Here is a 12,504-nt window from a genome sequence, read left to right as displayed (position 1 = left end):
AAAACAATTTATATAGTGAAACAAAAAATACTTTACGTTGAAATCAGAAAAAATCATTATAAAACAAAGAGAATATTCAAATTATATTGAAACATTAGAATAATAAAAATCAGAAAAGCTGAAATCTCAACGTCGATCATTTACGCTGGCCATGGTATTGACTTTGAAGATAACATGAATGATTTAGAACAAAAAAGATTAATTTTAGCTTCAGTCTTTTTTTTTAATCATTTTACCAAAAAGAAAAAAAAGAACAGGAAGATGACTAATAAAAAAAGATACAAACAGAGTACTGTAAAAAAGTGTTGATTACAATAGCAAACATTATAGTCTCAAAAATAATCAATTTTATATTGAATATTAGTCAAAAATAATAAAATATATAATATTAATAAATTTCATTTTAAATATAATTGAACTTTTACAAAAATTATCACTGCACATAGTGCAGGAAAACACCTATTATTATTTGAATTTCAAAAACTATCTGATGCACTGACTTTTTGTGACAAATCAAATTTAAGGAACTGGGCAAGAGATTGAGAGGAGGGATGTGGAGAGGTACAAAGAGTCTTCACTTGATGAGTTATAATGGAACATTGAAGTGCCATTGTTGTAGTCGTAGGAGTTACACCGGTGAAGTTGGGTAGACGAACAGATTTGGAGTCGTTAGAGACGTCTCAGGCGAATAGGCTAAAGAAAAGGAAGCTATAAGTTATACAATGGGCTGACTATTTTGATGGGTTTGGATGGTTCGAGACCCATCATCTAAACATTCGCGATGACGTGACAGTTTGATTGGTGGAGAATATTTTGTCCTATGTGGCACTCCTAAGAAGCCTCAAAATTAGTAGCTTTTATATAGTAGTGAAGATAACATGAATGATTAAAAACAAAAAGATTAATTTTACCTTCAGTTTTTTTTTTTAATCATTTTACCAAAAAGCAAAAGAGAACAGGAAGATGACTAATAAAAAAAGATACAAACAGAGTACTGTAAAAGGGTGTTGATTACAATAGCAAACATTATAGTCTCAAAATAATCAATTTTATATTAAATATTAGTCAAAAATAATAAAATATATAATATTAATAAATTTCATTTTAAATATAATTGAACTTTTAAAAAAATTATCACTGCACATAGTGCAGGAAAATACCTATTATTATTTGAATTTCAAAAACTATCTGATGCACTGACTTTTTGTGACAAATCAAATTTAAGGAACTGGGCAAGAGATTGAGAGGAGGAATGTGGAGAGGTACAAAAAGTCTTCACTTGATGAGTTATAATGGAACATTGAAGTGTCATTGTTGTAGTCGTAGGAGTTACACCGGTGAAGTTGGGTAGACGAACAGATTTGGAGTCGTTAGAGACGTCTGAGGCGAATAGGCTAAAGAAAAATGAAGCTATAAGTTATACAATGAGCTGACTATTTTGATGGGTTTGGATGGTTCGAGACCCATCATCTAAACATTCGTGATGATGTGACAGTTTGATTGGTGGAGAATATTTTGTCCTATGTGGCACTCCTAAGAAGTCTCAAAATTAGTAGCTTTTATATAGTAGTGATACATAAGCCTAATATTTTTCAACTATTAATAATATATAAGAAATTAACGTGTTGCCAGCTACTATTAAGACCCTATTTCACATGATTTGGCGGTGTAGTTACCTCCTGAATATAAAAGTAGATATAGAAGAGGAAAAGTAACATTTACTCATAACACCGTCTGATGATCCCAACAACAATCTGGAGTTCAAACTTCATCATCGTTGTTAGAGTATCTCTATCAACACTATTAAAATTGAAGGGCTTTTTTTGAAGTCCCCTTGAAATTTTAAAGTATTTACGGATCTTTGCCATTGGATCTTTTTTAACATATGCTTTGTATTATAGATATATTAAAAAAAACATTTATTGTTTAATTTCTTTTTCAGCGTAATTAACTCAAACGATGCAACAAACTATTGATTTTAATTTCCTTACCTTTTAACTTCGGCTCCAACTTATGTTCACGTTTATGAAGGCTTAAATTAAGACTGAGGTGATTATCCACATCTATGGTTTCTATGTTGTGTGTGAGGCGAATCAATCAAGGTCCGTGTATTCTTTCTGGTATATGCTACCTTCGATGGAGATCTAAGGTTTTGCAATGGAGAATCTGCACAGATCTGTTTATCGGTGGTTTTGAGAGTGTTTTCAATCATTTCTTAAAGACGACAACTAAGGTACTGATGTTGGGTCTTTCTATTGAGTACTGAGATTAATAGATAGATATCAATACCACACCATAGGGTTTCAAAAAGGGAATATATATCATGGCAATGCCTCCACCTTTTTGATGAAATCTATGATTACGATCTCTGCGATTAATAGAGGATTATCAGGGTCCACAAACTCTATAATCGGCGTGAAGTGATTCGACAAAAGTTAACAAACCTGTCTCAGAATTTTTGATATCGTTATATATGGTGTAGATTTTTAGATTTTGAGAATAGGAATTAATATGGTTATGCAACTCGGGAGTCTTAAGGGTAGCAATTATAATCTGAAGACAGCAATGAGTGGTTGAACTAAAGATTATGTGGGTGTTAATTTTGGGTTTCAGGATTCTCAAGATCGTATTAGGAGTTTGTTAACAAGGAAAAAAGATCTCCAAGACGGAGTTGTGAAGAATAATCTATGGAGATTCGAGGTTTCTAATGGTGGGACAAGAAAATATTGCTGTCTTGAAAGAGGATCTTTGTCATGCCTTTAAAGGTTTGAGGTCGGAGTCGATAGCATATAGGGAGTTTGAATGTGGTTGGAAGACTAGGAGGTTGGTCTTTTGGCATAAGTTTCGATCTTCTTAAACCATAGTATTACCTCTCCGAAGTTCTTTGTTTCCTTTGGTGTCTCTGGTGAAATCTCTTCTAACCATATCAGGATTCAAAGCAGTAGATTGGAGAAGAATTGGTTTCTGAGTATACAGTTTAGTTGCTCAATGATGGTGATGGGTATAATAAAAGAGTGGAGTGTACGACGGTTGACCTTGGTAGCCTCACAATGTACGACTGTTTTCATACAACTGATACGTCTGTATCCACTGTTTTCATACAACTGATACGTCTGTATCCAAGCAATAAACAAGGTGCTATATAGTTACACAAAAGAGTGTAGTAATAGATGTCTCAGTTGGAGGAATATACAATCACGTGATTGGTTTGAACTGTCATGGATGTGGTTTTTACAAGAAGTTGTTGTTCAAACTTTTAATGCTTTGTGTAATAATGAAAAGGGTTTTAAGAAAAAACTAACGGAACAAATGAAAGTAACAAAAAGTGGGCTGTGAGAAATTTTAGGAGAACTTTGAGGATTTTAAACATAAAAAATCTTATTGAAAAGTTTTTTTCTGGAGAATTTAGGAAAAAAGTAAAAGGCTCTGAAGTCTAAACCAATCGTACTCATTGTTTTGTGGATATCGCGTGGTTTCTCTAATCTTATCGGTAGAGACGATATGTTAATAGCTATTTAAAATGTTTTGGTGGTACATATATTATTCCATTATATACGAAATAGGGATGACTTAATTTGTAAATCAAATTAATTTCATGGTGTACCATAAACAAATTTAAATAGGGATGACTTAAAGTGGAATATGTCATTGTATATAAATATCAGTAGACCTCACCAAAAGCTAAAGATTCAATATTTAAAATATCTAAATAAGGACTATTTTTTAGTGAATCCTTGCACTATTTGCGGGTCTCCACGACATCTGGCGACCCGCGATTGGTTGATATTTTTTTATTTTTTTACCTAAAAAAGAAAAAAAATAATATTTAAAAAATCAAAATACATTTTTTCTAAGGACTCCTCTTTGGGTAACACCATTGCGGGTGCTCTAAGCATCCAAAAACCTTATTTTAATATAAGATTTGCATCATTAGTTATAATAAAATAGATAATTTGCAGACCCGTTATATAAAATATATTATATTCAATATCAATGTTATATCATGAAAATGCTATTAAATTTTTTTTTTAGTTATCATATGTAATTAAGAATAATTCTGTCATATTAAAAATGGCTACAACATATCAATAATTAAATATTAAACAATAAATTTTAATTTTTTTAAGATATAGTAGAAAAATCTTAAAATGAAAAATTAAAAGAATCTTTAAATAGTCTAAAATTGAAGAAGAGTTTGAATATTGTATTGGAATACAAATTTAGCTATATGAGCATTTGGTTCCATTTCCATACGTCCAAAATGCAGTACTAACAATTTTTCTTTTGTTATTTTTAAAAATAACAGATATATCATATTGATTATATACTATTTATAATGTATTTTATATTACGGTCTGCAAATTTTATAATAAATTCCATGTAGTGTTAATCTAATTCATAGTTATTACATATATGTATTCATTTGAATATGTTTATTTTGTATATTTGATGAAATAAAAGTATTTAACATTTTTATCAGAAACTTAAATCTCACCTAAATAGGATAAATTTCATATCATTAAAATAAAATAAAAACTTAATAAATCAATAACAACATTTTGAAATATATTCAATAAAAATATTCTGATATTTTTTTGATACAGGTTAAATTTACGTTTTAAATATTATGATCTTGCAGTTAGCACATGTTAAAATTTTATCTGATAAAATAATCTATTAAATATATAAAATCAGGTACATTTATAAGAACTTAATTTGCTTCAAAAATTTAATTTTTAATGGATGGTGCATGAAAAATATTCATTACCTAAAATGTTAATGCACTTCTAAATAAATAAAAAATCAACAAAAGAAATCCCGCGCTTTAAAAGCGCGGATCAAAATCTAGTTATGTATTAAAACCAAATATTAATTTAATAATATATCTTAAATTTAATTAAATATAAACTTATCAGGAGGGTTTCTCATTTCAGTTCTCTCCCTCTTTACTATTTTTTTTTTTGTTTTTTTTTGTTGAGATAATAAATATAATTGGTAATTAAAGTGTGGATTGGCCAAATGGATTCCTGTTAAGCATTTTTAAGGTAATGAATTCTCTGTATTTTTTTAGATAATTAGCGGTGGCTCGTAAGTCTAGTTACTTATTTTAAAGAAAAATGATTGCTGACTATATAAAGTATTAATTGGTCATCACATGGTTAACCATGTATACTTAGCTACACGAAGTATATGTTATGCACGACAACATTACTAAATTTTATGATGTTATGTAGTTAAGATCACGAGTTTAATTTCTTTTATCCAAAAAATGATGTGTATATCAGAGATCGTTTAAATCTCTCGTTTCATCAATTAAAAGGTGACGTATCTGACGGTAATTTATCTAAATTAGATTTTGATCCTTGTTTAAAAGCGTAAGAATATTTTTAACAAATCTTATTTACAAAATCAATATGTTTTACAAATTTTGACAAAATCATTTTTAGGGATAACCCGTTTTCCGCCGGTTCAGCGAATCACAAATAGTTATTTCGTCTGTTGTTGTATCAAAATCAGTTGAACATTTTTACCAAAAAAAATCAGTTGGAGAAAAAATGGAAGTGTGGTCTTATTAAATAGAGAAAATACTGAAAACAAGGGAAAGAAAATGACAAAACGGCAGCGTAGGATGATGAGTTGCATCGCGGAGAAACAAAATCAACCTCACTCGTACGTTTATCGCTCATGATCATCGAACCAACCGCTTAAACCTCATTTTCTCTCATCGTCGCTAATCATGGAGAAACCACCGCACCTTCTGCTGCTTCTGCTTGTTTTTTTCATCTACGGCGTTTCTCCGGTGAAATCCGACGGTTCCGATCACCGTTACAAGGTCGGCGATGATGTTCCCCTTTACGCCAACAAAGTCGGCCCGTTTCACAATCCGAGGTCTGTTGCAAATCTCTATTCAGATCTGATCTCATCTTCGTTAGCTCCGCCGCTCCTCTGATTCCTGATTCCGATTTTAATCTGAATCATACCAATTGTGATAAGTAGCCTTGGTCGATTGAATCAGTCAGTAGGGAATGTTAATTGGTAGTGTAAAGCTAAATCGCCTTAGATTTTGTTTTCAATCGTATTGGTTCTTTCTTAAGCTGAGGTGAGAGCTAACCACTGTGTTTATATATACCTTTTTGCAGTGAAACGTACCGATACTTTGATCTACCCTTTTGTTCTTCAGGTACCTACGGATTCTCAATTGCTTTGTTCCATTATTGAGATTCTGATACGTGAGGCATATGTTTCTTTTTTACAGCTCCTGTTAAGGAAAAGAAGGAAGCTCTCGGGGAAGTTCTCAATGGAGATCGGTTAGTCACTGCTCCTTACAAACTAGAGTTTTTGGGTGAGAAGAACTCTCATGTCGCATGCAGAAAGAGGTTGAGTAGAGAAGACGTTGCTCAGTTTCGAGATGTCATCTCCAGAGACTACTACTTTCAGATGTATTATGATGACTTGCCCATCTGGGGTTTCCTGGGGAAAGTTGTCAAGGACGGCAAATCTGACCCGTCCGAGTACAAATATTACCTCTTCAACCACCTGCAGTTTGAGATTTTCTACAATAAGGACCGTGTTATTGAGATTATTGTGAGAACTGACCAGAGCTTCCTCGTCGACTTGACTGAGGACAAGGAAGTCGAAGTTGATTTCACTTACACAGTTCGGTGGAAGGAAACTGAAATCCCATTCGAGAAGAGGATGGAGAAGTACTCACTCGCTTCCTCAACCCCACATCACTTGGAGATCCACTGGTTCTCGATTATTAACTCATGCGTCACTGTTCTTCTCTTGACTGGTTTCCTTGCAACTATTCTCATGAGAGTCTTGAAGAATGATTTTGTTAAGTAAGCTATTAGCTTACACAGTTCATTGAATATGCGTGTGACGTTTTTTTAATATTTTCACTAGCTTACCCTATAAACTTAATAGGTATTCACATGATGAAGAGGCGGCTGATGACCAAGAAGAGACTGGGTGGAAATTGCTCCATGGTGATGTATTCAGGTTCCCAAAACACAAATCGCTGCTGGCTGCAGCCCTTGGTTCTGGCACACAACTGTTTACTCTGTACGTGAGTTGTGGTGCGCTTCCTGGCATGCTGTTGTCTTTTTTCACTCAGTAACACACACATCTTTTTCATTTATATGCAGGGCGGTTTTCATATTTATGCTTGCATTAGTCGGTGTCTTTTATCCCTACAACCGTGGAGCATTGTTTACTGCATTGGTTGTCATATATGCTCTCACTTCAGGGATTGCTGGATATACTGCTTCTTCTTTCTATTGCCAGCTAGAAGGAACTAACTGGGTAAGTAGTGATGTGCCAGTTTATGGGTTTACAATTTGTTGAACAGTTTTACAATTCAATAGATTGATTGTTTTGTCAGGTTAGGAATGTTATGCTGACTGGAAGCCTCTTCTGCGGACCTCTTTTACTCACTTTCTCCTTCCTTAATACCGTTGCGATTGCTTACCAAGCCACTGCAGCGTTGCCGTTCGGGACAATTGTTGTTATCTTCCTCATATGGGCACTGGTTACCTCTCCACTGTTAATATTGGGAGGTATCGCCGGGAAGAACAGAAAATCTGAGTTTCAAGCTCCTTGCCGCACCACAAAATACCCAAGAGAGATCCCACCGATGCGCTGGTACAGAAGAACACTTCCGCAGATGGCCATGGCTGGCTTTTTGCCGTTCAGTGCCATTTACATCGAGCTTTACTACATATTTGCCAGTGTTTGGGGTCACAGAATATACACCATCTATAGTATTCTGTCTATCGTCTTCCTTATTCTCGTCATAGTCACTGCTTTCATCACGGTTGCATTAACATACTTCCAGCTTGCTGCCGAAGACCATGAGTGGTGGTGGAGGTAATGTTTTTATAGAAATCGTCTAGTAGTAGTAACAATACTTGATTCTTTGTTAGATCAATGCTTTATGTTTGTCTAATGATTGCTAACTAAACTTTTTCTCTCATTTGTTTCTTGAAGATCGTTGCTATGCGGGGGATCAACAGGCGTATTCGTTTACGCATACTGCTTGTATTACTACTATGCACGATCGGATATGACAGGGTTCATGCAGACCTCATTCTTCTTCGGCTACATGGCATGCATCTGCTACGGATTCTTCCTTATGCTCGGGGCAGTTGGATTCCGTGCATCCCTTTTCTTTGTCCGTCACATCTATCGCTCCATAAAGTGCGAATAAGAATTGAAGGTTCTTCATGTACTCCTCCTCTTTACTGGTGAAGGTAAAGACATTAGCTTATGTTCATCTGTTGCCTTTGGCTTGTTGATTTAGAAGTTCAGTTGCTTAATTTTCACTTTCAACTTTTTGATGGTCTTGTCATAACAGCGATGTTGGATGCGGCCGTGGGCAATCGATCCGGTGAAGTTGTCCAGTTTTTTTTTTTTTCTTTTTTGAGGTAATTGTCATTGTCTTCTGATCTTTTATTTTTGTTGTTTGTATTTTCTTCTGGGATCATGTCCTTGAGAATGATAGTGAGACAGTAAGAAAGAACATTTCGAGCTTCACTTGGATTTGTAGATTGATCGACATACAAGTTGCCCGTTCATATACATCTGCAGTCAATTGCTATTATAATGATGATCACTATTCACTAGAGTGTTAACTTTTTCTTAATTTTAGTTTAACAAATTAACCCAAAAGAGAGTTAAAGATCAAACACGAAAAACCTGTTAACAAAAGGGGAACCCATCCTAAACTTACTTTTACACTGTCTCTATATGAAACCAAATCAGATTCCATCTGTTTCTTATGCAAAATCTCATGAACTAGTAAGGAAGAGAGAGAGTTCAAAAAGAAAAAAAAAAACAAATAACGGAAAGGAATTTTCACAGATCGGAAGCTTAGAAGTCTTCTCGAATGAGGTCACATGAAGCGGAATGCAAGTTTGTAAAAGAAAAACACGACGACACCACCAAATAAAAAGATTCCAAAACACCGAACAGAGCAAAATAATCTCCTCGAGTTTCTCAACTGGGGTAGAGATTTTTCATTATAGTTGGGAGTAGCTCATCATGCATATGCAACCTCTATTCTAGTTTATTTAGTTAAATATTAAAATACAGTTTAAAGAAAAAAAAAACATTTCCCCTCAAGAATATGTATTATAAATGTTTTTATTGTATATGCAAAACATCAAATGACATCTCGGTCTCACATCTTTTGTGTCAAAAAAGCCAAGAGAAGCTTATATAAATCATGACTTGCCAAAGTAAATCATGTCACAACTTTGAAAACTTATATGTATGTGGCTCTTGATAAAAAAACTAGCCACCCCCCGGCAGTATATACAAACTTCAATCATATATTTGTTCTGCCGTTTACTCCCATCCAAGAGCGAAGGAATGTATTTCAGCCCAGCTTGATACCGTGTAAAGTGTGCCAGAGAGCCCCTTCCACGTTTCTTCTTGTTTCTGTTTTTGCACAATTCCAGAGAACAAAGGCACAAATGAGACCCCGAAATGGCTTCCCACTCTCCTGAGGCTCGAGCTAGAGGCCACCACTATTCCTATGTCTGCCTCCAGAAGACAGAGCAAGTCACCTACTGAATCTCCAATGTAAACAGTGAGGATGCTTTTCTCCTCATCCTTCTTTCTGTTTTGTAGGATGCTCTTGAACTGTTGAGCCTTGTCGATTGGGGATTCCACTTTTCTTTCTATTTCTCCAGTCGAGATGGATTCCTCGAATGTGAATTCATTTGCATGTACTTCCACTGCATCTACTCCCCCTGTAAATAAAAAAGTTGCTATTTTTTTTAGCATTATTAATGTCTGCAATAAAATTATGAAATAAAGAGATTTTGGCACACATACGTGCAGAAAAGGCTGCTCTGATGAGGTCACCACACCAACAATACGAAAGCACGTGGAGCTTTGCATTCACATCCTGAGTCTTCAAAATTTTCTGGAAGACACTGATGCAGCCATCTTGAAGAATCAACCTTTCCCCAGCTCGCTTGATGTCATCGAGATTCAGGCCCTTGAGTACACCAGACTCAATCACTCGGTCGTTTGCCTTTTTCTCAAACTCTGACAGCTGCTCTAGTGCTTCACACAAACCCTCGTAGTCAAACTTGTCCGCTGCAAATTAAAAGAGAAAGGCTCAAGCACTTTATAAAAGGCATACATGATCAAGTAAAAGTAAACGGGGCCTGACCTTTTTCCTTATTCAGAATACTCTCTATGCACTCTTCATAATGCTCTGTATACTGTTTGGAAAGTAGACTCCAGGTGTTCTTAAGGTCAGCCGAAAGCATCCGATTGATTTGCTGACCCTGATCATCTTTCGGGGCTGTTACGATTGCAATTTCGGCTAAAATAGCAGAAGAATCAACAACGGTGCAAGTCAGATCAAAATCAGAAAATATCATCAGCTCATCTTTTGAATGGTTCTTCAGCAGCGGAACTATGGTAGGCTGAGCAAACGGTTGTGCATGGAAGAACTCTACTTCAAGTTTCATTGCCTGTTGATACAGTTTTTCAATGATGTCCAGCTCTTCACCAGTCATACACACACTAAGCTTCTCAAGCAAGTCTTCAGTTTGCTTAGCTGATGCCTGGGAAAAAAAAAGGAAAGGAGACAACAATTCATATACTACAAACCATTGGAACTTGGCAGAACAGACAGAGACATGAAACTATTACATACCTGGAATGCATCACTAGAATAATTTTCGATCCATTTCTTGTAGGGATGGTTCACTTCACTGGAATCTAGAAGCGCTCCAAACTCCTTACCAAGAAAGGCATACAACTTCATGCAAGGTGTCACAGCACCAAGCGTGTAGGCGGCGACTTTGGTTTTCTCAAATGGAGTATCAAGCATGCCAGGAGCTTTGAGTCCTTCTACTTTTCCGGATGCTGTAGCTAATAAGAACTCGGTGTATCTCAATGTTGCTGAGTTAACACTTACTTCTTTGCTGATGTTTAAATCCCAATCCTGCAAGACCAATCAATATATGTCAATAAACCAAACATAACAAAAACATGACTTATAGCGCTTGAAATTCAACACCAGGAAGGTTATAATAACTAATTCACTCAATTTTATTGAAACATTTAAACTCTCTCAAAACAAAAATCAACCATTCAGAGGAGACAATCAGAAGATATACAGATCCATCATCCTCCAACAATCAGAATTTTAGTTTCCCAATCTAATGATGTACCTGTACAAAAGAGTCGTGCATTTTCAACTCATCCATGACGCTTTTCCTCAAGTCAGAAATTGCCAACTTATCATCATCATCATCAGCACACTCTGCGGCCAACTCATACCTAACATTGCAGGAAAAGCAAAGCAAATCTTTTTTATTTACAAAAACGAGTTGCACAGACTCATTGAAACAAAAGTCAAAACCAAGCGATCAACTGCTATAATCAAAACATAACTATATATCCCCATGTCAGGAACAGCAACACTAAACGTAAGGTGAAAATCAACCAACCTTAGAGATCTTTAAAAAAAACATATTATAATGAAATAAAAACCTTAAAAACAACCATCTATAAAAACAAGTCTTCTTGATACGTTCGTAATCCTTACTAATCGAAAAAAAGTAAGAGGTGATCGTGATTCAAGAAAAGCTGACATGATTCCAAAACCGTACAACTGATAAAGATCCAATCTTTATAGCCCTAACTCAAAAGGCTAAGTAAGAGAGGAGAGAACTCACGCGTGAGCAAAGGCCTTGAGGAAATGAACATCCTGAGCAATATACTGACGGAAGGTCTCGATCTTGAGATTGCCGGCGGCCAAAGAGACGGCGAAGGGGCTGTACATAGAGAAGAGGCACTCTCTGTTGAACTTGATCCACAGCCTCCCCGCCAGAGCTTCTTCCGAGGCGGAGATGCTAGGAGGAGGAATCGACATCGCCGAAGACCACTTCTTGCTGCCGAACAGGAGATAGCTGATCGGGGCGGCGGCGCGGAGGGCGAGCGAGTTGTTGAGGAGGATGCGCATAAGAAGAGAAAAGATTCTCTTTTAATGTGATGAGGGAAACTAAACTACTTGTCGTAGTAGATGGTTAGATTAGATGCAGAGAGCAGAGAAGAGTCCCTTCTTCATTTTTTACTTTATTTGTTTTTATTATTTACTTATTTATATATTATGTGAAATTGGACATTTTTGTGTGTTTGTCACCAAAGTATATTTCTGAAAGACTTTTAAATTGTAGATTGAATTAATCGACTACCAGGGTAAACCGGACCGATAATCATTTTTTACTCTATTAAAATGAAGCAACTTTATAAAAAAAAAAAGAAAAACCAAACTTATCATCCAATTTGAACCAAAACCAAAATTTTGGATTACAGTTCAAACGTTTCTGATGTAATAGTGTTTTAATTGGATATTAGATCCAGATCATCGCTTTTAACATACGAAATATTGTTATTTTTATCGATAAATATGTGGAAGAATAGATTCATAATTCAATTATTTTTGTCATAAATTGTTATTGGTTTGTTAATTTCTGA

The 12,504-nt window shown here is 35.2% G+C and overlaps 2 protein-coding genes and 1 long non-coding RNA gene across 3 annotated transcripts; 2 read left to right on the top strand and 1 right to left on the bottom strand.

Moving 5' to 3' along the window:
• The first annotated feature begins 1,763 nt into the window (after positions 1–1,763).
• On the top strand, positions 1,764–3,258 carry LOC125577281. Its single transcript, XR_007315650.1, has 2 exons — positions 1,764–2,233; positions 2,614–3,258. It is a non-coding gene; the product is annotated as an uncharacterized LOC125577281 (long non-coding RNA).
• A 2,288-nt stretch (positions 3,259–5,546) lies between these two features.
• LOC106390920 (transmembrane 9 superfamily member 4) lies at positions 5,547–8,624 on the top strand. The gene is made up of 8 exons (XM_013831472.3): positions 5,547–5,889; positions 6,141–6,181; positions 6,257–6,842; positions 6,928–7,065; positions 7,149–7,305; positions 7,385–7,869; positions 7,990–8,252; positions 8,357–8,624. The coding sequence occupies exons 1-7, from the start codon at positions 5,738–5,740 to the stop codon at positions 8,207–8,209; spliced, it is 1,779 nt and encodes a 592-aa protein (XP_013686926.2). The 5' UTR covers positions 5,547–5,737; the 3' UTR covers positions 8,210–8,252; positions 8,357–8,624.
• Positions 8,625–9,112: 488 nt separating this feature from the next.
• On the bottom strand, positions 9,113–12,075 carry LOC106390919 (bifunctional TH2 protein, mitochondrial). Its single transcript, XM_013831471.3, has 6 exons — positions 11,703–12,075; positions 11,196–11,304; positions 10,676–10,966; positions 10,184–10,583; positions 9,841–10,107; positions 9,113–9,755 (listed from the first exon to the last, which is right to left on the bottom strand). Exons 1-6 carry the CDS (start codon positions 11,987–11,989, stop codon positions 9,349–9,351), a joined length of 1,761 nt encoding a protein of 586 aa, XP_013686925.2. The 5' UTR covers positions 11,990–12,075; the 3' UTR covers positions 9,113–9,348.
• Between the last annotated feature and the right edge of the window lie 429 nt (positions 12,076–12,504).

This window comes from Brassica napus, chromosome A8 (genome assembly GCF_020379485.1).
Source record: "Brassica napus cultivar Da-Ae chromosome A8, Da-Ae, whole genome shotgun sequence".
In the NCBI taxonomy this organism is placed as follows: Eukaryota; Viridiplantae; Streptophyta; class Magnoliopsida; order Brassicales; family Brassicaceae; genus Brassica; species Brassica napus.
This window is presented reverse-complemented; position numbering and strand designations above follow the sequence as displayed.